Raw genomic sequence first — 26828 nt, 5'->3', positions numbered from 1 at the left:
GCTGACCTCCTAGTCCGCATCCCGGCCACCGGGAGCCATGTCCTCATGGGCCAGCGGTCACGCCGGCCCACTGGGCCCCGCTACTTGGGACGGCGGTGGCCCACGACGAGGTGCGGTTCTCCCCGCGGAGGGCGCTGGGCAAGCAAGGCGGGAAGGACCCGCGGGGGTCAGCTCTCCGGGCCCGTGAACAGGATCATGAGCTCCACGGGAGGTCCTCTGGGGGATGCCGGTCAGGTCAGGAGTGACAAGACCAGACTCACGTTCGAAGACAAGAACTCTGGTGGCCGTGGTGGGCCCCGGAGTAGAGACTGTGTGAAACCAGAGCCCATACAATGTCCAGCAGGGCCCATAAAAGCCCGGCAGCCCCCAGGTGGCCTATGGCCACCTGTGGCTCCTGGCGGCCGCCCCTCCTGGGGGCCTGCGCGACCCTCCCCGTGACCCTCCCCGCAGCTCGCAGGGCTCCAGGGTTGGGTGGGGGGAGCCCGCCCCCCAGCCGCCCACGCACATCTCCGCGGAGCCGGGCCCGCGATCTCCAATGGGTCTGACATGGTGCGAATACACTCTTGTGTCTTTTTGCCATCTGCTGCTGTCATTAAAACATTACATTTCCATCTGCTTTCACACTTCTCTCCCCTCCCAGCCTCCCCTGCTGGAGGCACACAGCACGGATCCCTCGTCGTGGGCCGGAACGTTCCCGCACCTCCTGGAACCTGGCAGCTTCTCCCGGCCGCGCGGGGGCTGGGGCGAACCAGCCTTCCCAGGGGTCAGACCTGCTAAGGTCGGTCTAGTTCCGGGTCGCCAGGCAGCAGCAGCCCCGAGCCACACCTCGCGACCCACACTTGGTGGGGGGTGGGGGAGTCACTCACGACGCGCTTTTGCGGTTGGCTTTAATCGTATGCACGACTTCGGCATTAAGAGTAAATGAAACATAAAGTGCAGACCTCGGTGTCCCTTTCTCCCAGGGTGTATTCAAGGAGGAGCGGACTGAAGAAGGGGGAGTCAGGCAGTCCTGCTTTGGGCTCACATAAGCCATCATTCCAGACCAGCCCTGAAGAGGCACCCACCGTCCCCCACCCCCTGTATAAGCACCCTCTCCCGCCCCCTTTCATTGAAGAAGGGCTTCGGCGGCCTCCGCCCTGGCCGTAGACTTTTCTTTTTTAAGTTTTTATTTTTAAGTAACGTCCACACTGAACGTGGGGCTTGAACTCATAGCTCCAAGGGCGGGAACTGCTGCTCCAAGGGGCCCCGGACCACCAGCTCGTTAGTCCGGGTTCTGCTTTCCAGCTCGTCTCTGGGCTCCGGTGGAAGACCCTGCCAGCAAGGCATCACGTGATGGGAGCAGACGCTACCCCCCCCCCCCCCGACCCCAGGCAAGCGATAAGGCCCGCCCTCCGCCTGCGAGGTCTCTCGTGATTGACCCAAGACCGCGATGCATTTGACCTTCACTGCCGGCCGGCACGCACCCACCCACCTTTGCCCCACGTTTTCCTTAGATAAACTGGAAGTATTTTCGGCACTTTGGAGACGGTCTTCGAGCTGCTAGTCCCCTGTCTTCCGGGTGTTGGCCTCACCGAAGTAAATTCCTTTCTTGTTTTCCTACCGCGGCGGGTTTTGTCGGCGGCGAGCGGCCGGACGAGGTCGGCCCGGGAGCTGGGACCAGACGCTCTTGCTTCCCTGCGCCGCGGGCTACATCACGAAGGGTCAAGCCCACGCAGGTGGTTGTGACCCCACGGGTAGGCCTGGCAGGTTTTCTCGGACGTGGCCATGCTGACGTCAGCATCCCTGAGAACATTTCGGAGGACTCTTTGGGTCCCCTGCCACATGGCAGTCTGGGTTCCGCATGCTCACGCGTTTACTCTCCCCCCAAAGCCTAGTTATCATCCCCACTTGGAGATCAAGGAACCTGAGGCTCAGAGACGCAGAGCACCTGTTCGAGGCCCCCCGCCGAGAAACGGGGCACAGGGACTGACCGGGCTCAGGCTGGGAAGCAGGAATCCACCGTCAGTCCCAGACTCCGCCCCGGACTTCGGAAAACGTGATCTGCATGTGAACCAGATGCCTACCGGGAGCAGCTTCAGGTGTGAGAAGCACCGCTGTAGTCCAGAACATTCCTCAGAGTGCACGGCACTTGGGGTGCTAGGAGTGCTCATCCATCCGAGGGGGGGACCCTGGTAGGGCCAGCTGGCCTTCAGAGTCCCCTGCCCGCCTGCTCCCACTCCCAAGAAAGCCCCAGGTGCTTGTTCTGGAATGCTGGGCTCCCCTAGCCACCCCCCGCACATGTGGTCCCTGGTGGATGGCTCTGGGTACCCCGCCCTCACCACCCACCCCACGTTCGTACCTTCAGTGTCAACGCGATCCTCGGGTCCCCGGGCATTGTCTCCGCTCCCAGCTAGAACGGAGGCCCAGAGTTGGTGCCTGACTGGAATGACGACCACGGGCTGGCTGGCTGATCCCTGCCAGGCACCAAGCAGGGATTTTACGTAGACTGTTTTACTGAATCCTCATCTCCCCATCTCATCCGCACTTTCTAGGTGAAAAGAAGGTTCAGAGAGGTTGAGTGACTTTCCGAAGTCACACAGTGCAACGTGGGTCTTGCTGACCCCAAAGCCCTTGCTCGTACCCACGTCCCCCTTCTTTCTGACAGCTCCTATGTGGGATGCTACGGTCGCAGTGGGGGCCCTGCTGCCTCCTTGCAAGCCCTCCCAGGGCAAGAGTGTGCACCGAGCAAGCCCTCTCCGCCTCGGCCCTCCCTTGTGGGGATACAGAGCATGCTTGAAGGCAGAGGCTTAGGGACAGGTGCTGGGCCCTGTCATGGTGTTTGCTGCAGCTTGGGGATGCAGATGTCCCCAGGAAAGATCTCTCTCCTGTTACTAAGGATGCTGGCTTCACCGAGGATGGAGGTCCTAGCTACAAGAAGCACAAAGCCAGGGACTGGCACGGACACCTTGGGCGCCGTGAGAGCAAGGAACCTCACTCTGCCCCTGCACGAAAGCCGGAGCCAGCATCCTGGGACTGGGCATCCTCTGACCAAGCCCCTCCTGCCTGGGCTCCAGCTCGCAGCCCTCTTGCCGTTGCCATGGGCACTAAAAGCCTGGGATGAAGCCGGGATTAGCCACAGCAGGTTGCTGAGTGGGCTGGAGGCCTCTGAGCTGTGCCGGGGGGAGCTGTGGGGCTCCTGCTGCGCCCGGGCTTGTGGGCCGAGCCGATCTTCAGGGCTCATGCCCAGCACCAGCCCTGAGGCCCAGCAACCTCCTGGTGCCCAAAGCGGACTTTGGCCCCACATGATGAGCAGGAGCTGTGAATACAGTCGTGCGGACAGCACCCTCACGGACAGCACCCTGGGGAGGGGCTGGCCAGAACAGGAGACGCAAGAAGCTGATGTGAACCCAGCCCCTCGCGGCCACCCGCCCAGAAACCAGGGAGTGAGACATCGATGTTCGCTAACCTAAGCCGAGTTTGGGGAGCACGTGTCGCTGAGTCTCTCTGGGTTGCTACGAATGTTATTTCTCATGCTTCCGGAGGTCGGGAAGTCTGAGATGGAGGCACGAGTAGCTCCGGCGTCTGGTGAGAGCCTTCCTCCCGGGACGCAGTTGGCCATGACCTCTCATGGTGGGATGTCTCGGAGGTCTCTCTTGTAAGGGCACCACTCCATTCCCGAGGGCTGCAGCCGCCTGACCTGGTTACCTCCCAGCTCCCCCTGCCCATCACACTGGGGACTAGGTCTCAACACGCCAGTGTGGGGGGTGGGTATCCATTCAGCCTGGAGCGGGCTTGTTTGTTACACAGCAATGTCAAAGCGAAAAAGAACCCTGACTAATACCCTTAGGAGTTTCCTCCAAGAGACTCCTATGAGTTCGATGTGCTCAGAACAGCACGAAGTCACAGAGACCTCATGTACCTGTCGTGGGTGAGCTCTGGGAACGCGCTGGCCATGAGAGGGTGTCACTGCCTTCCGGAATCTTGTCTTCGCTTTTTTAAAGCTTTTTATGTATTTATTTATTTAGCGGGAGCAGGCACTGGGGGAGGGGCGGGGGGAGAGAGCAGACCCCCCCCAGAGAGGTCTGGCCTTTGCTCTGGGCTCCTGGTAGGTGACCTCAAGGCTCTAGGAATGTCCTGCCTGATAAGACTATCTTTGTTTACCTGGAGCCTCCGCCTCACAGAACAGGCTGACAGTGTGATTTACAGAGGGGCTGGGGACTGAGGTCACCGTGGGGGTGGCCAGCCGTGTCTACGTGGCCAACCCCCAGGGAAAACCACGGACATCCCCTCCCCCCGCGGGCCCCCCCCCCCCCCCCCGGCTCAATGTGCCGCCCTGGCTGGCACTGCCCCGAGCCTGCGTCATCCCGGAGGCTGGAAAGTCAGACGCTGCCTGCGAGACGCCCCGTGTGCTCTCTCCTGGGCCCCACCCTTGTCATCTCTGCCGTTTGAGGATTGTCATCTACATTCTTTTGCTGTACGAAACCATGAACACAGCAGCCCGAGTGGCTTTTCTGAGTCCTGAGTCCCTCTGGTGAATTCCTGAACCCGAGAGTGGACTCGGGGTCCCTCCTGAACTGCAGGTCCCTCCCCGCTCCCTGTGTGGCCCCAGATCACCTTCCAGATAAAGTCTTTCCCCACAAGCCTTTGCTCCAGGATCTGCTGCTTGGGGAAAGGGACAACTCAGCGGGAGCCACACAGCCTCTGACGGAAGCCAGACACAGGGGCCACTGTCAGAACAGTCTAGAAGGGGAACGGGACACCAACGGTTTGAAGTTCTTGACAAAACCGAACCGAGACCCCATGCCGCCCCGTCCTAGAGATGTATCATGACCAGGATCCCACAGCTGGCGAGGACGGAGCTGGGACTCGAGCCCACGTGACTTCAGAGTCCATGCCTTGGGCACCAGGCTTCTGCGGCTGTGTGCGAATCGGGGGGCAGGGGTGGGGGGCACGACTATCCAAAGCTCCCCCCACCGGCCAGCCCCGCCCCTCCCTCTGCAGGAAGCGGTTCTCTTCACCTCTGTACCTGCGCGCACTGCATGGCCGCTGCCGGGCCCAAGAAGCGGGGTTCACTGTTGGTGACAGACGGCCTTTATTTGTAACACGTAAAAGGAATTACAAATCACCTGTGCTGCTGGGAAGTCTGTGAAACAACTTGTAAAAAACGAGCGGCCGCTCTGCAAGTTCTTGTGTGCGTTGGCCTTGTGCGCACCCGTCGGCGTGGCCCAGGGCTCAGGGAGGGGACTCTGTCCAGAAGAAAGCCTCTCCCCGCCCCCCCAGCAGCTGCCACCATGACCGCCCCGCGTGAGGGGTCTGGTCCGCCCAGCGGGGCCCGGCCCTGGGGCCAGCGCGCTCCGTGTTCTTCCTGCCACCTTGCAGCCGGCCGGGTGCCCGAATCCCTCGTTCTCCCGTCCAGTGTCCGCTGGGCTCGGCGCATCTGTCCCAGGCAGCCACGGCCCCAGGGACACGTGGATTGGGGCGGCTGGAGCGGGGCGTGAGGACACTCTCCAACCTGCGCCGCCTCCTCAGGCCTCGGGGTCTATCTCTCCGTCCTCTGGGCACGACCCCGTCTCCTCCAGCCACACTAGGGGGAAGAGGAGGAATCAGCATCTGGGTGGGCGCCCACCGCCTCCGGGCTCCCTTCCCCGCAGAGCTCCGGGGCCAGAGCCTCTGGGCTCCCCACTTTGTGCCACCGCCTCGAGCTCCCCCCACACACAGGCAGGTAAGGGTGCCGACCCCGTGACCCTGGGTCCTCCCCACGCACCCTCAGCCACACCCAACGCAGAGCTCGCCCGCGGCCCTGGCCGAGGTTCCTCGGAGCGTACCCCTGGGCCCCATCCCTGGCTCAGCCTCTCCTGGGAGGGAGGTGCCTTCAAGGCCAGAGCTTCACCGGAGGTCCATACCTCCATGCCCCGTCCTAGAGACGGGAAGTTGAGGCCCAGCAGTGCAGGGGGGAGACCTGCTCCAAGCCGGGCAGGGAGGCCCAAACCCTCACGGCCTGGGGAGGCCCAGGTCTCTGACAATCCCCTGGAGAGGGAGCGCTGGATAAGGTGTCACCCAGGTCTAGTGGTCTCCTCCCGCCCTAAATGCCTAAATGACAGCAACACAGCCTCTGTGCAGGGTGTGACAGTAGAGCCTGTCCCGCCGGTCCCCGGTCCTCCCAGCCCATCAGAGGCACCACTTCACAGATGGGACAATCGAGCCTCGGGGACGTCGTACCTCTTGCTCAGTGTCACGAGGTGCGACGTCACAGAGCAGGGATCGAAGTGAGGGCTTCTGACCCCGAGGTCGGCGCCCTTTGTCCCATGCCTCCGTTCTCGGAAAGGGGAAAGGCGGAGGGATGGGGCCCGGCCGGGTAGGACTGGAGGCTACGGGCCTGCAGGCTCTGCGCTGAGCCGGTCCTGCACTCACGGGGGCCTCCTGGGGTTTCGGAATTCCTCTGTGAGCTCCGGGACTCTGACCGAGTAAAGTAACCCTCAGTCTCCCCACATTCACCTTGGCCCTGGGGGCAAGGAAGGTAGTTATTACCCCATTTTACAGATGGGGACACCGAGGCTGGCAGGGCAGGGAGCCTAATGGCAGAGCACAGAGGGCCTGAGCCTCTGCCATCCGCACTGAACTCTCTAGGTGGACCCGGGAACAAGAGACCAGCTCGTCGTCCACCTTGCTGTGTGCCCTCGGGTGAGTCACTGTCCCTCTCTGGACCTCAGGGTTCCCATCTGTACACTAGAGAAAAGGGCGTTACTCACAGCCCTCAGTGTTGGCGGGAGAACGCACACTGTGAGAAGCCTTCAGCCTGCTGCCCGGCACTTGGGAAGGTGACCCGCGGGGAGTCATTACTCAGAACGGCTCAGCACCAGGCCCTGCATGGGGCCCAGCCCCGAGGGGGTCCCGTGGCTTCCCCCCAATCACCTGCCCCGGTAGGGCAGCTGGGGACTTCTGGAAGAGTCGACCCCCACCCCTGGCTGGTTGTCGACTGATGCTAGTCACTGGGAGGGCGCCAGGAGGACGCCACAGGGCCAGCGCCGGATCACACGGCCGGCCCTGACTCCCAACCCTGCCACTGGCCAGCTATATGGCGAGAGTCTCGACCTCTCTGAACCTCACTTTGCCCGCGTGTAAAAGGGGGATGGAAACGGGACCCAGGCTGGAGTCACCCTGAGAACTCAATGAGAAACCGCCCACGGCCAACATCACGACTTTTCACTCCTCACGGCGGCAGCCTCCGCACGGAGCACAGACAAGGCCCCATCGATCTCTCTGACGAACAAACAAGTCGCCCCACTGGCTCCAACAGCGTCCACAGTGTCCCCAGGTCGGGGCCCGGGTCTGCACCTCTCTCCGGGCACCAGTCTGTCTCCTGCCCACTCCCCGCAGCGAGCAGCATCTCGAAGGCTGGGAGCAGCTGCGCCCGGACGTGATGTGTTTCCGACCTGTCCTGTCTGGCTGAGCTGCTGTGGCCGGCAGGACGAAGCCCCTGTCCCCAGCTGGCCGGGGAAGGCACCGCCATCCATTACCTGGCTGGGCCCGCCCAGCCCCATCCATCAGGCGCCCCCGCTGCCGGCAGGGGCTGTCGAGCGAATTACTTGATAGGCCACGTCTCGCCGAGGCTGGGGCACACGAGGGGCCCTCGGGGCAGCGGACGCAGATCCGAGCATAAATTTTTAACCGACCCCGGCAGGTGGGGACGTGAGCTCAGACCGCCCCCCGGCACGAAGTTGAGGGGCCCCACTAGCTGTCCCCAGCCAGGCCCCCCAGACACGCTGGGCAGCGGCAGCCCGGCGGCCTCACCTGTCTGCCCGGAGTCCCGCGGCAGCGTCATGCCCGTGGGGGTCGGGGGTGTGATGACGATGTTGGGTACATCCAGGTGCTTGTCGCTCAGGACGGGGGCCTCGTCGTGGCTGCTCCCGCCGCTGCTGCCACACATTTTAAAGCCTGAGGGGGTGGGCCGTGGGACACACACGTACACACACACACGACAGGGAGACAAGCATCAGTGGGCGCTGGGAACCGGCCGGGGCAGGCGGCCTGCCTCCCTCCCTCAGCCCCGCTCCTCGGGAAGGACCCGGTGGTCTGCTGGCCCGGCTTTGCACACACGGGGTCGCAGAGGCGCGGGGCCACAGGATGACCTGTCCACGCCTGCCTCGTTCGGGCAGGGCACTGAGTTTCACCTGCTTTGTTCACTAACGTGGCCCCAGAGCGGCGGGCGCCCCGAACTCTAAATGGACGCAAGCCTGCCCCCCAGCCCCTCTCCCCCACATCTCCGACCGCAGTGGGGGGCTGGTCAGGTGTTCTGTGTCCTCCTGTATCAGTTTGGGGAAGCTGTGCTTCCCCGGGGATCTGCCCATTTCCTCCACGCTGGTGAATCTGTGGTCCTGGGGAGCCCGGGTGAGGCTCAGGTGACCGGCCACGCCCCGTTACAGACCTCCAGCAGACAGAAAGGCACCCGCTGACCCACACCACGTGCCTCGCTCCATTCTTCCGAGTCGGGAACACGGCGCGCTGGAAAGCAGAGCGTCCGCCGCAAGGCCTCCCTTTTCCACTTCACCCTCCAATCCCCGAGCCATCCTAGCGGGGGACGAGCTTGCGGGTGCCACCCCTCAGCGTCTCTGCCGTCCTTCTCTCTCCCTCCCCACGCCCCTAACCAGCCTCTCTACAGGAAACTGCAAACCTGATCATACCACATACCTATGTGGTATTTCCTGACCACCCAGCTCTAAGCGGTGGCTCCCAAAGGGTGTTCCCCGGAACGCTGGCCTCCTGAGACTCCCTCGGGAAGGGGGTTCCACGATCACACAAGTTGGGGAATACCACATATCTGAGTGTTGACTGGATCCCATCTAATCTACCTTTGCCTTAGCAATTCTCATGCATGTTAGAGAATTAAAGGCTCTGAGAAGTCCTGCAACAGGGAAGCAGCTTTCATAGAGCTTCACCCTGGGCTTCCTGAACTTCAGTCACCTCGGGGTCTGTTTTGGAAGGAATGCCTGTAAACATCTCACAGAACCATGAGTTACGAAATACACTTTGGGCGACGCTGATGGCGAATTACTCCAGCCTTCACAATCTGGCCCAAATTACCCGCAGCCTCCTTCCTGGCTACCTGCCCGCACTCCCCAACGGCTCAGTTTCCCAAAACCCTGGGTTCCCGGTGCCTTCGGGCCTTTGCCCGCGCCACTCTCTCTTTCTTCCTTTGCCGGGGCAGTGCTTCCTACTTAGCCGTCGAAGCCCAGCAAGGCAGGCTCTCCTTCGGGAAGCTGTCCCGGCAAACGCGATGCCCCCTCGTTTGTCCATCTACCCAGACCCACTCGTCCGCCCTCCTCCAGCACTGGCCGCACTCCAAACATTAGTTCTGTTTCCCTTTAGAGGGCGGCCAGCGTCTCACTCGTCGGTCTCCCTTGGGCCCACACCGTGCCTGGGAGAGGGCAAGCGGCGGGCTGTCCACCGGAAATGAGAAACACCTTCGGGCACTGCCGAGCTGGGTGCTGGAATCCTTGCCTCCAGACCCCACATCTCTTTGTTCTTCGCCCCAAAGAGCCCCGGACTGGGATGACATTCGCTCAGGTATCTGGGTCCCTGTCCCAGCAGGAGCTGGGGAATGGGGTGACTGTCATTCCTGCTGCTCCTTGATGGCCCCTGGGGAGGGGTGGTGGTTCTCAAGCTTGTCTCCTAGAGGTGGAGTCTGATCCGCCTCCCCTCCCGTGCAGATGGTCTCAGCATGGATTCCTGCACACAGCATATGACCGAAAGCTTGGCGTGGTACTTCCGAGACAAGGTCACAAAAGACTGCCGCTTCCTCCTTGCCCTCTGGCTCTGGGGGAAGCCAGCCACCATGCTGCAGGACCAGCAAGCAGCTGGGCATGGGGGGTGTGTGACGAGGGCCTGAGGCTTCCTGCCAGCAGCTCTGGGAGGGAGCCACCAGGACGGGGAGTCCTCCAGCCCAGCCAAACATTCGGACGACACAGGGGCTCTGGCTGACCGCTTAAATGTCGCCCTACAAGAGACCCTGAGCCCGAGGCCCCCAGCGCAGTCACTCCTGAATTCCCAAGCCACAGACACGGAGATAATACATGTTCAAGCCACTGAGTTTGAGGGTCATTTGTCATACGGAATTGGAAGCTGATGCAGGCCACAGAGCTTGCCCCGACCACAGGAGGAGGAAGGGGCAGCAGGTGCAGCGGGAAGGCCGTACCCGCTGTGCTGTGGGAAAATCACAGGGGGCTTCTCAGGGTGACCTTTGGTCCCCTAAGGGGTGCTCCTCTGATGGGCAGCTCATGCCTGGACTGCCAAAGACAGCCTGTTCGAATCTACAAAAGCATGACCATCAGGTGACCTAAAGCAATGGAATCAGGCCAATTTCTTGGCCCATCTGTAGTGTGACCTGGGCTGTGCGCTCGGAAAAGCCGCCAGCAGCAGCGGCAGGCACAGTGGTGAGCCCACTGCCTCTGATTCAGGCCAGCTGCTTGCTACGGGTGCCACGTCTCCTCCCCGGCCTCTGCGTGGCCAGGAGCCTCGTGCTCGGCTTCCAGGAGGCCACCGCCAGGCCCCTGGGCTGCCATGCTGGCGGGAGAGGCTTTGTTCGCCTCTGGGCCCTCGTCACACTGGACAGTCCAGCCACGTGGACTCAGAGTGACACCCAGAGGGACTGGAGACCCAGAGGGACTGGAGTCAACCGTGCCTTTGTAATCAAGTCCCGATGTATTTGTGCCCTTGGGCGGCCGTGACAGAGGACCACGGACTGTGGGGATCCAACCACAGGACCTCACTCTCCCCCAGTCTGGAGGCCAGACATCGAGAGCACAAGGGCCACCAGGGCTGGTTCCTTCTGAGGTCGCGAGGGAGACCAGGTCCCATACCTCTCCCCCTGCTCTTGGTGGTTCGTGGACAAAGTTTGGTGTCCTTTGTCTTACAGACACATCTCCCGATTTCTGCCTTCGTCTTCACACGGCTTCTGTCTAAATGTCCCCTTTTCCTAAGGACACCAGGCATATGGGGTCATGGATTATAACCCATCATAATCCATGCCGGATTATTACCTTACCTAGCATGTCCTCTTGTTAACCTGTCACATCCGCAGCAACCCCATTTCCAAATAAGGTCACGTGCTAGGGTCCTGGGGGCTAGGACTTCGACATAGGAATTTGGGGGGACACAGTTCAGCCCAGAACCCCCAGTAAAAATTCTGAACACAGAGGCTCAGGTCCCTGGCTGGCACCACTGTGTGTGTGTGTGTGTGTGTGTGTGTGTGTGTGTGTGAGACAGACACGACTACACCAAGAGCGTACCACAGCTGTGACTCTGCGGAGAGGACGAGAGCTCTGTCTGGAACTTTGCTGGGCTCTGCCCTACCCACTTCCTCGGTCTGGCCGACTGGAATCTGTGTCCCTTCCCTGCAATAAATCATCACCACGAGCACAAGAACTTCCAGTGAGTTCTATGCGTCTTTCTAGGGAATCACGGAACCCCTGAGCCCGCGGCTGCTGTCAGCAGGGAGGCTATTCTCCGAACTGTGTTCCCTCTGACTTCTTGTTTTCCCCGACAACACGGGCTGGCCGGACCCAGGTCTGCGGGCTGGGGAGAGGATGACACGGCGCCTGGCAGACGGCCTGCTCCCTTCCGGGGAACACAGCCGCCGTCTCCCTCCTCCACTCACACCAAACTCAGGCCTGGACCGGCTCTCCCAGGCAACGCCCCAGCCTCCTCCCCGTCCTGAACCCCGATCCTACTTCCTCCCTGGGGTGGTGCTACCCTGAAACAGCCAGGCCGGTCAGTTCTGCGAGAAGAGGCCGTGTCTCCCCCACCAGACTCCGAGCCCCTCGGGAGCACCCACGGAGGCTCGCCGCCAACCTGATGGAAAGAAGGACCGGCCAGAACGTGAGGCCCATGAAAACAAGCCGGAGGAGGCCGTCCTGTTATCACCCGTCACGGCCGCACTTGCGGACCAACTCGCCGCGTGCCAGGCGCGGGACGGGTGCTCTCTCCGTCCGTCTTCACCGCTCCCACTGAGCTGGGAAGTCTAGCCAGACCCATCTCGTGGATGTGGAGACTGAGGACCAGAGGAAGAAGAACTTGCCCTCAGTTGAACAGCTCGTGAGATAGCGCGTCTGTCTGACCCTGACCGCGGGCGCTCCTCGCAACCGCGGTGCTACACCATGGAGCCGGCGAACTCCCGAACAGGGCCAGGCGGGAAGAATTTCTCACTCCGGGGGTTTCTGCTGCGTCACAGGAGAGCCGACCCTGACAGCGGGCCAGTGAACGAGGGGCTGTGCGCCAATAAAACTTTTTCTTTTCCTTCCCTCCTTCACTTTTTTAAAGTAGACTCCAGGGACCCAACACGGGGCTGGAGCTCACCACCCTGAGATCAAGATGTGAGCTGATACCAAGAGGGCGAAGCTGAAACCAACAGAGCCCCCCGGCCCCCGCCCAATAAAACTTTATTGACAGAAACGAGCCGCGGGCCCAAGGGCTGTGGGCCGCCAGTCCCTGCCCTGTAACATCCGGAAGTCAGGGAGTGTGGCTCTGGAACATGCCTGAGGTCCTAACAGGCAGGAACAGAACCTGAAAAGCCTGAGCCTGCTTAACGCCAAAGACAAGAACAAAACCCGAGCCCCGGCGGCTGTTGTCAGTGACAGTCCCTACCTCAGATGGGGGTGCCAGGCTTGAGGAAATGAATGAGTTCATGTCAAGCACTTGCCTAGTGAGCCAGGGGCCTAGAGGGTGCTCAATCCCTAGTAGCTTTCTCTATAATCATCCATAAAGAGCGTCTCCTGGAGTGCAGGCCACAAAAGGAAGCTCTGATTATTGTTATCTGTAAGGGGAGGGAGTCTCCCTGCTCCCTCTCCAAGGCCACTTCCTCTTCGAATATTCCCAAATTCTAAAATAAAATGCTAATGGGAAAGAGCCACTCTTCTCCCTGGCCCCACATTTGCATTTTAACAGGTTCTGGGAGCTCGGCGACAAAGCCCACATTCTTAATCGGGAGGCATCAGGTCGCTCAGTGGGCCTTGGAGAGATGCTCAAGGCAGGGAGGAGCGGGGTTGGGAGGAGGGAGGAAAGGAGGAGGGCAGGACTCCAGCGTGTCTCAAATCCCCGCCCCCAACCGTGGGGGCTGCCCAGCCTCTAGCAGGAGGGAAAAAGCTCTCAGGAGATAAAGCCTACTTTGGGGATTAAAACCAAAGGCCAACCCTGCCCCAGACAAGGAGCTCATTTGTGCTAAGGCCAGAATTGTTACTTGTTAATTTTGTGCCCGCCTCAGGCCATTAAAAACCCATTTCCTGAAGGGGTGGGCTTGGCTGGGATTCCAGGGGGCCAGGCCCTAAGGAAGCAGGGAATGGGGAGCAGAGTCCGTTGCCCCAGAAGTACTGAAAGATTTGGGGATGCCACAGGGAGGCTTTCCAGCGGGTGGAGGTCACCTGACTTTGACTGGGCCCTGCTCTGGGGCACGCTCTGCTCCTGGTCCCGGGTCTAGAGCAGGCCCATCTGCCAAAACCCTGGCCTCCAGGACCTGCCTTCCTGGCGGGCGACATGGGGAGATGCTGTGCGGCAAGGCCAGACAGACTTCCTCGGAAACCTGGCTCTACCCTTTTCCCTGGCTCGAGGGGAGTGGCCTTCCAACGTGGCTGCCCCCAGGAATCATGTGGGCAGTATGAGAATGACCAGGGGAGGACCCCGCCCCCAGAGCGCCTCGGTTCACTGTTCTTTTTTTTTTAAGTGTTCCAGGTCCCACTCGGGGATTGAACTCATGACCCCGAGATCAAGACATGAGCTGAGATTAAGGGTCGGATACTTGACTGACTGAGCCACCCGGGCCCCCCTGGGGCTGCCACGATTTTTAAAAGTACCCAAGTGACTCTATCGGCCGGGGCAGGGGACCCGCAAGCTAGGGTGACCGTGGGAACACAGGGCACTACTCTGAGCCCGTCTTCTGGCTGCAAAAGGGGTTACACCAGTTTTGCAGGCAGGAAGTACCAGGTGTGGGGCATGTGGCTGCCGGGCATAGGAGACACGGCCAAGGGTGAGCCGCTGGCTGGCGCCTGGGGGAGACGGGGGTTGGGGACCATGCAGCTTCCTCACACCACCCCGTGGGGTGGATCCTGGGCCCACGCCGTCGTCCCGCTGAGAAAACCAAGGCTCCGAGAAAGAAGGTGCTAGGAGGACGGGGGCCGGTGGCTCCAGGCCTGAGCTCTCGCCCTGCCCCTCCGGCATCCGCCACCACGTCTCATCCTTCAGAAGCCCGGAGCCAGGCCATGCCCAGGATGCCTCGGTTCCCCCTTGCGGCTCCCAGCTGCCCCCAGGCCACTCCCCGATCACCGCCGACACCTGTGGCCCACGGCGGGCTTCGTGGCTCAAGGGCGCCCTCTGCTGCTGTTTTTGAGAATGCCATGCTGACCTGCGCCTGGCTTGGAGCCGGCCTGGGACCCTGTCCCCGGGACAGTATCCATCTCCCCAAAGGCGCGGTCACACACACAGTGGCTCTGTTGGGCTCACGGTGTGCTGGACGCCGGAACATACACCGGGGCTTCAACACAGCCGGCAGGAGTCCCCCCTTTGGGCCTTGTTTCCTCCCCCCGCCAAACAAAGGTCAGTAATCGTCCCCACCTCCACGGGCACTGCAGGGGACTAAGACGCGCCGAAGCCCACACCCTAGCTGGGGGAGTGGGGTGTGTGTGGGGGGTTGGGGGGTGCAAGTCCTCCGGGCGTGTGCCGGCCCTGCGGAGCATGCTGCGAAGCCGACGTGGTTAATAGCGCTAGATTCCGGCCTTAGCATTTAGTCAGATTCAGCCAACACTGAGCACCTACTGGGTGCTGCCCAGCGGCCCTCACTCCCAGCCCCCTGAGCGCAGGTCCGGAACCTGGTGCCACCGTTGCTGTGGGACAGTTGGGGGGAGGGCAGCTCCCACAAAATGTCCCTGGTTCCAACTTAACCCTTGGGGACCCGTTTTCCCAGTTGGGGACCAGCCCCAAGCTCCGGGGACTCTGGACTCTGACTCTCGGTTCTGCCAGCGGGCTGGGACCCCGCCTCGCTGGGCCCCGGCCTTCTCACCCAACGCTCCCTTCCCTTGCAGCACAGAGCGGGGCCCCAGGGAGGTGCTCAGCCTGCAGGGGGTCAGCGAGCGCCCACTATGTGCCGGCCTCGTTCCAGGTTCCGGGGACGCCACAGAGGAGGAAAGTCTCAGCATGTTTCTCCGCTCCTCCCCCCCAAACCATGCCTTCCTCCACCCTCCAGGGCGCCCAGTGTGGAAGCGAGGCCCCAAAGATCTCAGCATCTGCTGGGAAAAAACAGAGAGGGCCCTGGTGTTTCACGCCGCTGTCGGGAGTGGGGGGCCTGTGTGAGGCTCATCGAGGGGAGTCCTCAGGGGGTCCTCCCAGTGAGGCCGACAGCTCGAGAAGCCCATCTTCCAGAGGGGCACACTGAGGCGCAGAAGGGTCAGGCTGAGCCCAGGGTCACGTGAGAACGGACATGGAGCCTGCCTTCCCGGGGCCGGCCAGCAAACACTTTCCAGAGCCTGGGTCAGTAGTAAGAAGCAGATGATGGGAAGGAGCAGCAGGACAGGGTCAGAAGGTGGGAATCCGAAAAGGGTTCCCAGCGGGGCCAGTCGGAGGGCGGCAGGAGACACGGAGGGAAGGCGAGGGCACTTGGGTCAGCCGCAGCAGGCACAAAGGCCCTGGGGTGGGAGCAGGGTGCCCTGGGGCCAGCACTAACTCCTCGAGATGACCGGAGGTCGGATTTAGCGTAGGTCTTTCAAAAACAAGCCGGCAACTGCCTCCGAGGGTTTCAGATGCACTTAATCTTTTTTTTTTTTTTTTTCATTCCAATTAAGCAGAAAGCCTTGCATTATTATGGACCAGGCCAGGGCAGTGAGGGCGGTTTTACCTTCTGGAGGCAGCCTGGGCCCAGTGGAGACAGCAGTGGATGTTTTAAATCTCTTTTTAATTAAGGAAAAAGCCCCAGCTTGTGTCAGGGGTGAGCTGCTGGAGCACGAGCCCGGAAGGAGGAGCCGGAGAGAGGGAGGGGTGCGGTAAGGAGGGGCCAAGGCTGGGGCGCCGGGGTGGCTCAGTGGGTTAAGCCTCTGCCGTAGGCTCAGGTCATGATCCCAGGGTCTTGGGATCAGGCCCCGCATCGGGCTCTCTGCTTGGCCGGGAGCCTGCTTCCCCCCCACCCCACCTCCGCCTGCCTCTCTGCCTACCTGTGATTTCTCTGTCAAATGAATAAATAAAATCTGTCAGATAAATAAATAAAATCCCCCCCCACCTTCTGTGCCACCTGCAGCCCACCTGCCCACCTGCCCGCCCGTGGGCGGACTCTGGTGGGCTCCTGGCCCCGGCTCCGGACCCCAGCCTCTCTGGGAGGCTTTGTGGGTCTCGGCCAGGGGGCTGAGGGTGCAGGGAGGCCCCAGGTCACAGAAAGGAGGCACAGCAGCGCCCCGCCTGCGGGAGATCCTGCCCAGTGCGGCTCCGAGGTCCCCACGCCCGGTCCCCGACCTCTAGGGGCTGTCGCGCCCTCTGGCGGTGACACCGAAGAATGTCCTGGGGGGTGGAGTTACCAGATAAAATACAAATTAAAAACAAAACAGAACAAGTAATTTTTTAGTAGAAGTCCCGCACAACATTTGGGACATACTTACACTACACAATTACTTGTTTAATTGTTTAATTTCAAATGTAACTAGGCATCCCGTTTTTTGTTTTTTTTTCCCCCAAAATCTGACAACTCTAGGTAATGGGGTGGGGGTGGGGAGCAAAACACCCCCTCCCCCCGTTAAGAAGTCGAGAACCACGAAAAAAAAAAAAAAAAAAAGAAGTCGAGAACCACGGTCATAGCTGTTACTAGTCGCCCCGATACCTCGGCCTTTCTGAGCAGCCCCTGGAGAGCTGCCGGTTTCCTTTGTGCCTTGTGGCAGGGATGGAGACACCGGACACCGCCAAGAGCCACAGGGCCCGAGTGGCCCTACTCTGCCTTCCGCCAGCTGTGTGGGCTGAGCAACTTTCTTACCCTCTCTGAGCCTCTGTTTGCAAACTCACAGACGGGGTGACGGAGAGGGGCTATCCGCCATTCCTCCCTTATTAGGATCAAGATTCAAACTTTCGCCCTGGAGAGTGACCTGTAACCTGCAGGGCCCTGCTAAGGGTGTGTGAGGTTAAGTGGAAGGTGTCTGGGGAAGCCTGGCCCAGAGCAGCACTTAGGGGGCCTGGGACTGTTACCACGGCCACCAGGGGCCCCTGGAAGGACTTTCCAGCTGGTCCCAGAGGCAGCAAGTGGGCAGGGCCATCCTGAGCAACACTGTGAGCCCCGAGGACCGGGATGTCCCCAGCTGCGGGAAGCTGACGCAGGAGGAGCCCACGGATGGGCGGCCACACAGCAGAGCAGATCAAAAGCTCTGGGCCAAGTGGCATTTGGCATTTGGGAAGCAAGAGCCACCGAGGACAGCTGAGGCTGTGGTTTCCCCAGGGAATCCTGCAGGGAGGCCCCGCTGCCTCCTTCCGTGGGCTCCCGGGCCAGCTCCCTGGTCACACGCCCTGTTGCCCCAGAGGCAGCACCATGCCGGCTATTAAAAATCTGTTTGGTGACCAATGACGTGCAAGGGTGACAGACAGGAAGTGCACCCAGCTCTGTCCCAGGGCGTCCCAGCCCTCACTGTGCAGAAACGGAGGGACACGTTCCTGCCTCCACCCTGGGTCTCCCCAGTGACTTCAGAGGAGGGTTGGAGGGCTCGGGCACCTGCTCAACAAAAGGGTGACACACCCAGAGGTCGGGGGCAGGGAAGGGACAGAGGCAGGAGAAAGCTACCGGCGCTGAGGGGCGGGGGCATGGGGCTCTGTTTCTCAGCCAGGACGCTGGCGGGCCTGTGCAAGGACACAGGGAGCGGCTCCCCGACAGCCCGCCACCCTGCCCTGCGGGTGCCGCACATCAACAAGGACGCAAACCTTTCCTGCGGACACGAAACACACTTCTCCGAGATAGCACCTTTCACCCCTGAGATCAGCAAGAATGAAGAAAAAAAAAAAAACCGGCCGTTACCACTGTTAGGTTAGTCGCTCTCCCCACGTGGGAATGCAGGGGCTTTGGGTGCGACTCCTAAGGTCACGTGGCAAAACTCTCAGGAAGACAAGGGTGCACGTGTTCTGACCTAGCAGGGCTACTCAGGGAATGTCCCACGGCCAGGCTCCCTGGCAGGTGAGAGACGGGCTGGGGACGGTGAGGCCGGGACGCCGGGCCGCATCAGGGACTACTTGCCGCTGTGCAAAAGAGCAGACAGCAGGTCCGCGTGGGAGCCTGTTCCCATGTCTGCAGACACCTGCAGACCCGGGGAAGGAACAAGGGGCAGAGCGGCAGGTCTAATGCCACCATGCACGTTGGAAAAAGGAAAGGGATATGCCCAGGATCATGTCTGAGCATGCAGGCGTAGAACATTCTGGAAGGAGACTCAAAGAAGCAGTTAACTAGGGCTGCCTCCAACCAGGCGGCTAGGAGAGCGGCAGGGGCAGACTGATTCTTCACTACGTATTCTTTTGTACATTTTACATTCTGTACCACGGAATTTTCGTGGTACCACGGAATTTATATTCTGTACCACTGAATATATAAAATATATATTTCCAAATATATATTTTATATATTCAGAAAATAAAGTGACGAGAAGGAGCAATAAAACATTTTCTGAAAGGGGGCCGACACAGACAGACGGGTTACAGAGGTAGTAAGGAGGAAGGTGGGCTGTGCTGCTGCAGGAGAGGTTTGATCAAGGTGAAGGAGTGAGAGAGTGAAGAGGCAGAGAGAGGCAGGGGCGGGGTTGGGAATCCTGCTTCTCAGGAGAGGGGCCCAGTGTGTGGTCACTGGGCCCGGGGAAGTCTCTAGAGTCCCAGAGGGTGGGGACACGGGGCCCAGCTCCCTCCAGACCAGAGACATCAGCTGCTGAAGACGCCAGCCTGTTGGGCCCTGCTCTTGGCTGACCCCCAGCCGCCTTGTTTTTCATAGCTTCTCCTCTGGGAGGCAGGCATGGCTCCTGTTTCCTGTGTCTCCTTCCAGAACATTCTCTGTCTCCACGTGCAAACACCCTCCTTGGCGTATTTGTTTCCTTTCTCCAACACGCGTGGCAGTGTTAGACCTCTCGTTCTGCCCCTGGGCCCTTTCACGGAGCCGTGTGTGCGGGACACGGGTCCCTGGCTGTTTGGACAGAGCTGCCTATCCTTTCTTTCTCATGCCTTCATGGTCTCCCCAGCATGGTCCCCCCTTCTGACGGACACATGGGAAACACATGCCAGGACGCCAGTGTGGGCTGTCAGGAGCTGAGGCTGGCTGTGGGGGGAGGCTAGGACTCAAAGGACAGGCGTCCTCGGAGCCTGCGCCTTTTTGGCCCACAGCCCCCTAGCCCCACAGTCCCCCACTGGAACCTGTGGCCTGAGCGGACATTGTGCGTTATGCCTCAGGCTAGTCCCCAGTGGGCCTGAGCACTGCCCGCTGATGGCCCCCAGGACCTCTCTGACCCCAAACTGGGAGGGACTGAAGTGAGGCACTCGAGGAGCTTAGGGTGTACAATTAAGGGGACCCCATCCTCAGGGCCAGGCACATCCTCACTTCTCATCTCTGCCCTACCCAAGGTCATGCCCCTCCTGGCACAGTTCTCCAGCATGTCAAGGAGATGGGCAGGTTCAAGGCCTGTGCCCCTTGATCTGGGACAACTGCCCAGGGCCATCTCAGCTCCAGAGCCCCCATGCACAGAAGCCCGAGCCTACCCTGGGCATAGGTCCTCAAGCACGCCCCAGACCAGTCAACCCGACTGGGACCCTCCTGGCCGTCCTTCTCTCCTTCCCCAGGACAGCAGGTGTGGGTCAGTGTGGGGGCGGGGGGTGGTTCACCTAAGCAGGACACGGGGCTAAATCCGGGCCACGAGCCAGGAGGGCTGCCGGCTCTCCCATGGGGACGGGGCGGGGCCAAGTTAAGTACCATCTGCTTTGGCATTTAAGACAGTCCCTGATTATCCACCCTCCTTGGAGCAGGTGGGGGTCTCCCTGTCCTCCGAGCCCCTGCCTCCTGGGCTTCCAGCCAAGCCACCCTTGTCAACTGGGGCAGTCAGCCCCCACCCGGGTTCCCTGTGAAAAGCAAGGATGCCGGCCCTGGAGAGTGGTTCTCACCCTGGGACGGCGCTGGGAAGCCTCAGAAACACACTGGTACCCGGGACCCCCGGCCACAGCAACTGAACCCCAGCCCTCTGGGGAGCGGGCCAGGGCTGCACGGGTCTTGAAAGCCTCCCGTGATTCAGCATGCACCCCTGCACATGGGAGGCTTAGACCCCTGGTCTGCCCTGATTCCATGCTCCCTACGACTAACACAAGAAACTCTCGGGAGCACACCTCAGCTGCCCCAGGGACCTCGGCCCCCCCGGCTTGGCCCCATGGCCCTCATCCCTGTCACATGCTCATCCTCACTGCTCCTCAGCTCAACAGACTTGTTCCCGTCTCAGGGCCTTGGCATCCGCTGTTCCCTTGGCCTGGAGCACTGTTCCCTGCCTCCGCGGCTGGCTCTGATAACTGGGGCTGCGGGGAGGGTGCGGGGGCCTGCGCCGGTCTCGTGCCCCCTGGGACGCCACTTCGATTCCCTTTCCTGCTGTCACCACCCCCTCGGCCGGTCTGGGTCTCATGTTCACACCCTTGTTTCTGCCTCTCCTGCGTGGGGACAGGGCTCTGAGCCGTCCGCGGCCCTTGCCTGGGGCCCGGGGCAGATGCCCAACAGCTGGCTGCCTGCCGGTCAGCTGGAAGGTCAGCTGGAAGGTCACGTGGGAAGACGGCGCGGGTCTGGGCTCTGTACCCCGCGGGGAGGGGGTGCAGGGCAGACAGCGAGGACCCCCACGGGCAGGAAGCTGCCGCTCAGTCCAGATGGGAACACGGAAGCTCAGTTCACTAAGACGTTGACCTGGGCCACATTCTACCTCAACGCGGAGCCCCGCCATGTCGCCTCCTTTCAGACGCACGAAGGCCCGACGCATTCCGAAAATGGCTCAAAGCGTATTAGCCCAATGGGTGCCTTGATCCCTCCCTTTCCACGGAGCTCCCAGCCCCCACTGGAGCAACCCCCAAATTCCCTGCCCCCCCGAATCAGGCTGTTTTTCTCCTTGACCACCTGCTGGTCTCCTCCCACGGCCTCCCAGACCAGCTCTCCCAGGCTGGCTGGCTTCCCCGGGCCACCCCGCCCGGAGACCAGGCCACGGGTTTCACGGGTTTCCGTCACGTCACGCCACGGCAACTGGCACTCAGGTGGCCGTTCTGAGTAACGTTCGCCTGTCCCTCACTCTCCCAGCTCCCCGCGGCCAAGACGCGCGGCGGCCCTGCTCATGTCTGAAGCCCCGTAGCCGGCCGTGGATCCGCGCACAGAAGGGACACAGTCGACGTTTGTGCAACGCGCAGTGTCTCGAGCAGCCCTACCCGCAGCGTCGGAGGGCTCGCACCCAGACTTTGCCCTAGCAGGCGTGTCGCAAGGTGACTCTCATCTTCGCTGTGACCTGTGGCTAGTCTCAGGCCCCCGACACCAATGAGAAACGGGCACCGCGACGGCCCGCGCCCAGCCACCCCGTGCCTGGGTACAGGCTGGATGGAGGCGAGGCTCCGAGCCCCCTGCGAGGGAAGTGGGAGAAATGCCTGGACAGTCGGGGCGCCGGGGCGGGCGGACCCGTGTCCCGGGCCCCACCATCACCATCGTCACCTGCTCGGCACAGGAGACTTAAGACCCCACCAGCAGATCCCAACAGTCGGCTGTCCTCCCAAACGGACGGCCAGTCCTCCTCCAGACAGTCAAGGTCGCAGAGGCAGGAGCGTCTGAGAAACTGACGTGGTCGGAGAAGCCTGAGGACACGTGACGGGTAATTGGAAGGGGGCTCCCGGGACAGCAAAGGGGCCGCAGGGGAGACAGGAAAGCTGAACAAAGCAGGAGCGTTGCTGGCAATGACGTATCTGGGCGCTCAGGGCCCTCGGGGAAGGGACGAGCCAAGGCAAGCTTTAACTAGAGGGAAACTGTGGGCCTGAAACGACTTTCTGTACATCTAAAACTGTCCTTACAACACACGAGCGAGGCACCAACCCCAGATCCAGTCTCCATCTCCGGGTGCCCTCCCACCTGGTCCCGGGCGCCCCAGAAGGACAGTCCGCAGGGACCAGCCCAGCCCAGGAGCCTGTCTCCACAGCGACGCTGTTATTGGCCGGGGCTGGCGCTGGTGCCCTCGGGGGAACCCCAGAGACCACAATGGCCCCCGAGGTAGCCCCCCAGGAAAGCCCACACCTCCAGACTGACTTGCCCTGCACCGGCAGCTGCCACCAGAATGGGAAGGTGCGAAGGGCCGGGCAGACAGGAAACCCCGTCCATCCGAGCACCAGTCTCAGAAAACTCTCGAAGCCCGGCCCAGGAGATGTCCCCCCTCGTCACTCCATTTTGCAGATGGGGAAGTCGAGGCTTTGATACGTGAACTGATTTGTACGACGCTGCAGATTACCAGGACACACCTGGGATCTGAACGCAGACCCTGCTGACCCCGGAGCCCGGGCACCAGTGTTCTCGGACTGGAGCAGGCACAGGAACCCCCCCCCCCCGAGGGTTTATTAAAAACCCCCAGAGCTTCTGACTCAGTAGGTCTGGGAAGGGCCCATGCGTCTGACAGTTCCCAGGTGAAGCGGAGGCCGCAGGTCTGGGGGCCCGACCCTGCTGCTCCCTGGGGCAGCGCCGCCTGCTGCTGACTGGGAGAGAACATGCTTGTGAGCCCGCAAACTGGGAAACCACTCACCCCTCTCCTGCCCGCTGAGCCGAGCCCCTCCAGGCCGGCCAGGGGATGCAGGGCTGGTGAGAGCGGCCCTGTGCCTCGGTCTCCCCGCTGTGAAGGCACCTACGCTGTCCAGCACAGGGAGGGAGCAGGGCCCGGCTCCCAGCGACGGCCGGCCCACGCCAGCCCTTCCACGGGAGGGCACGGGAGAGGCGCTCTCTGGACAGCGGAGCGCTCCCACATGTCACGGCTGCCACGGCCAGGCCCTTGGGCAGCAGGACCCACTCCCAGGGCTCTGCCGTGCCCGCTCCCCTTTGGGGCCAGAAACAGAAAGATTTTGGCACGAGTGTGCTCCTCTGTTCCGTGCCAGGCCCGCACGGGTCCCCACCTCGGGCTGTCTTTGCTGTCGGGCCAGAGAAGCACCTTCCTGCCCTGCCTGTGCAGGGCTCAGGGGCGAAAGGACTCGTGGTGGGGTGAAGAGTGTCCCCCCAAATCCACGTCCACACAGACCCTTAGAATGTGGCCTTATTTGGAAATAAGGTCTTTGCAGATGTGACTCGTTAACAATTTGGGGATGAGATCATCCTGGACTTAAGGCTGGCTGCAAGTCTGAGACTGGTGTCTTCTTAAGAGAAAGGACGCAGGGAGACACAGGGAGGAGGCCGTGTGAGGACGGAGGCAGACCCAGGCGGACGTGACCACATGCCCGGGAGCGCCCGGAGTCCCAGGACCGGGGAGAGACAGGGAGGACCCTCGCTCAGAGCCTGGAGAGGCAGCGTGGTTAGAATGCGTAACCTCCAGGCCGTGGGGGACGCATTTCTGTTTGCTCGAAGCCCCTCGGTTCGGGGTGATACGTTACGGCAGCTCCAGGAGACTCTGACACCATCTTACAGACTGTGAAGCTGAATGAGAACGTGTTGATAACGTTTCTGGCTACAGCGACTGTTTCAAATGTCAACTTAAAATGTTACCTTCTGCAGAGGCCAAACCAATGGTGGCTGGAGCAAGGCGTCTGGAAGGAGCCTGCCCGGGTTCAGATCGCACCGCGTCCCGGCTGTGTGGCCTCAGGCCAATGGCACTGCCTCTCTGTGCCTCAGTGTCCTCACCTAGAAACTGGGGATCCTGGGGGGACTCACTTGGGTGTCGTGGAGACAGGGGAGCGGATCCACACAGAATAGATGCAGAACAGGGCCCTGTCCCGGCTGATCCCCCCAGGAAGAAATCACCATGTATTCTAACGACTTGACTGGGTCCTTCTGATTTCTGGGATTTATCCCAAAGAAATACTAATTTAACAAATCAGAAATCAAAGATGTTCAAAACGGCACGATTTACAAAAGCAACAAGCGGGAAACCACCCAGAGACCCACTCACGGCAGGATGGGACACAGGCGTTAGAGAGCATGGAAAGACACAGACCAGGGACACCCAGACACGTCGCGGTCCCAACGCGGGGGAACACCACGCCTGCGGGCGTGAGGGCCAAGAAGGTAATGTGGACAGCAGCGTGCAGGGAACAGGCCGTGGGGCACTGTGCCCTTTGTAGCTGGCCCATCCCTTCCGGGAGGAGGAGGAAGGTCTGGGTCGTTTTGGCGAAGCACAGAGAGAAGGTCCAGTGCTCGGTTCCCTGCGCTCCCCCACTCCCTCCCCCTGCCTGTCCCACCCCAGAGACCCGCCGCCTCCGGAGGCCAGGGCTGGGTGAGGCTGGTGTGGGCAGAGGGCTGGCAGCCCGGGGCCGGAACAGGCCCTGACGAGCTGCGGTGCGAGCCTGTGAGCAAACCTCGCTGCCCCAGCGACATTCCAGCCCTTCGCTCCTCCAGGGCCTTGGCTGACTTGTCGAAGACGTCCCGTCCCCGCAGCCCCGTGTCCGCGGGGAATGAATGATCAACCACAGGTGGTCCACACACGCGGGGAACAGAAGTCAGACTTGGAGAGGAGGGCTTCTCTGACACGTGCTATAGCAGGGACGGACCTTGAGGACGTTACGCTGAGTGAGATCGGCCCGTCACGAAAGGGCAGTTACTGTATCGTCGCACACGCGGGAGCCCCTTGGAGCAGGCAAATTCGCAGAGATGGAAAGTAGGACGAGGGAGGTGGGGCTGGGGTGGGCGGCAGGTGGAGTGTTGGTGTGGGACCGGGACAGTGGAGAAGGTCTGCAGGTGGCCGCTGGGGACCTCTGGGCGACCGCATGAACGTATGTAATGTCCAGGGGCTGTACGCTTAGAAACGGTAAAGGCAGCAAATTTTATGTGACACGTCCCTCGCCACGATTAAAAACCAAAACAAAAAGCTTGTACTGAATGCCCACTCTGTGCCGGGGAGACCTGCCCGCGAAGTCCCAGGGATGAGGGTCCTGGAGCACCAGGGGCTCCGTCTGGAGGGAACCGCGGGCTCTCCACCCCCACAGATACTGGCCCGACAAATGCCCCCCACTCCCACGGGGCTCAGCCTGCAGCCTCAGAAGGGCCAAGCCCTGGAGGGGCGTGGGCTGCCCAGGGCTCTCCAGCATCCCATCCCCACCTTGCCCACGACACCCTGATTTTCTCCAGGGGAAGCGCGGCCCCGCACTCGCGCCTTGTCTTGGAGGAACTGTCCACCAAGATGCCCCGCCCCCTGGCCAAGGGGCCCACGGGGGCCCACGGGGCCTCTGCTGAGGTCACCCATCCCAGCAGCCGGACACAACGTGGTCCTTCACTCTGGCCTGCACCTTCCCGCGCCCCTGACGTCCTGCGGCGAAGGGCCAGGGCCGGGGCACCTCCGAAATATCCAGGAGGTGATCAGTGCTGCCGGGCATGCCACACGTGGGCGAGGGGCCACCAGGACGACCCTGGATTTCCAGCTAGGGAACATTTGTTCCTGAATAATGGGCGTCAAGGGGAGCGGTCTCCGTAGGGGCCACGTTGGTCTGCAGTGCCCCTGGGTCATCTAGACGCCGGCCAGGAGGGTCTAGGGCACAGGACAGGTGTCTGGGCTCCCTCTGCCAACACCTACCACATTCCACAGTGACCTGGTGTCCTTCTAGACCTTCTCCCGTTGGCCTTCCCCAGCCCCCAGCAGACCGGAGCTACGTCAGTGGTAACAGGCCCGCAGGGTCGCAGGGTCGGGGCTCTCCTTCCCTTACTCTCCAGGGTTGGGATTAATCCCCCTGAGGGACAAGCCAAGACCCAGGGGCACTGCGACCTTCCCACAGCACTCAGCTGTCAGTGACAGGGAAGGCCTGCAGGGGCGCTCAGAGTCAGAGCAAGCCTTTATAAGGCACCTGCTGTATACAGATGCTGCCTTAAGCGGTGGTCCCCCTCCCTCTCCAGAGTGGATCCTCCTATTCTCTCCAGCCTCATGCCTCCCCCTCCCCACCCCTCTCCCAGCCCCAGAGGAACTGGTGGGGAAGCTCCCTCCCCCCTTACCTTTCAGGCAGGACAGCTTGAGCCCCATGGCGGCGCCTCTGCGGGCCTGCGGAGAGAGAGGGGGCTTGTTGGTCTTGGCCATGTGCAGTTGGCCCCCGCCCTGCCCCCGCCCCACTGGAGCACAACAGGAAATAGCGGGGAGAGAAGCCGCCAGTGCCTGGTGAGGTCAGGGTGCGTGCTGACTACCTCTGCGCTGAGTTTGCTCAAAGACGAGTCTGTGCGGGCGGAAAAAGCTTTCCGCCGCCTCGGAGCTGCACCGACGGGAGATCTGGAGGGTGGGGTGCAGTCGAGGTGAGGGCGTGGTCGGGGGCTGACCTGGCCTTTTCTTTTGGGGCCACAGGGGTGGCCGGCTTCAGAAGCAGGAGCAGGAGGACACGGTGAGCTCACTGGCTGCCAGGGCGCCGCCCCTCATTTAAAATGCACTTGGACATCTAACCGATTAAGGGCACGAAGGCCTCAGTCCATGGGAGTTAAAATTGTCCCCACGGTCGGCCAGCAACGGGATTTGCCCTGAGCATTCTGAGCGATGGATAAAACAGGCCACGGCTGACAGTGTTCAGCACCTGTGTGCTCCAGCCCCGCCCGGGACGTACTACTCTCTCACAGACGGGAAATCAAGGCTCAGAGAGCGGGGGTTCCAACCCCGGGGCTGCCCCAACCGCGGTCTGGGGCCTGTGAGGCTCTGTACACCCTTCTGGGG

The 26828-nt window shown here is 61.5% G+C and overlaps 1 protein-coding gene and 1 long non-coding RNA gene across 2 annotated transcripts in view; both read right to left on the bottom strand.

Annotated features, from left to right (window-relative positions):
- Positions 1 to 1079: 1079 nt before the first annotated feature.
- Positions 1080 to 2521, bottom strand: LOC123930471. Its single transcript, XR_006816112.1, has 3 exons — positions 2339 to 2521; positions 1472 to 1782; positions 1080 to 1311 (listed from the first exon to the last, which is right to left on the bottom strand). It is a non-coding gene; the product is annotated as an uncharacterized LOC123930471 (long non-coding RNA).
- A 2533-nt stretch (positions 2522 to 5054) lies between these two features.
- Positions 5055 to 26828, bottom strand: part of C19H16orf74 (chromosome 19 C16orf74 homolog) — a 33898-nt gene continuing 12124 nt past the window's right edge. The window contains exons 3-5 of the mRNA XM_045988073.1: positions 26129 to 26174; positions 7771 to 7914; positions 5055 to 5563 (exon numbers count right to left, since the gene is read on the bottom strand). Coding sequence (XP_045844029.1) covers positions 5505 to 5563; positions 7771 to 7914; positions 26129 to 26174 — 249 coding nt within the window. The 3' untranslated portion in view covers positions 5055 to 5504. The remainder of the gene's footprint in view (positions 5564 to 7770; positions 7915 to 26128; positions 26175 to 26828) is intronic.

This window comes from Meles meles, chromosome 19 (genome assembly GCF_922984935.1).
Source record: "Meles meles chromosome 19, mMelMel3.1 paternal haplotype, whole genome shotgun sequence".
NCBI lineage: Eukaryota > Metazoa > Chordata > Mammalia > Carnivora > Mustelidae > Meles > Meles meles.
The sequence above is the reverse complement of the archived record's forward strand: the minus strand, read 5'-3'. Positions and strand labels throughout refer to the sequence as shown.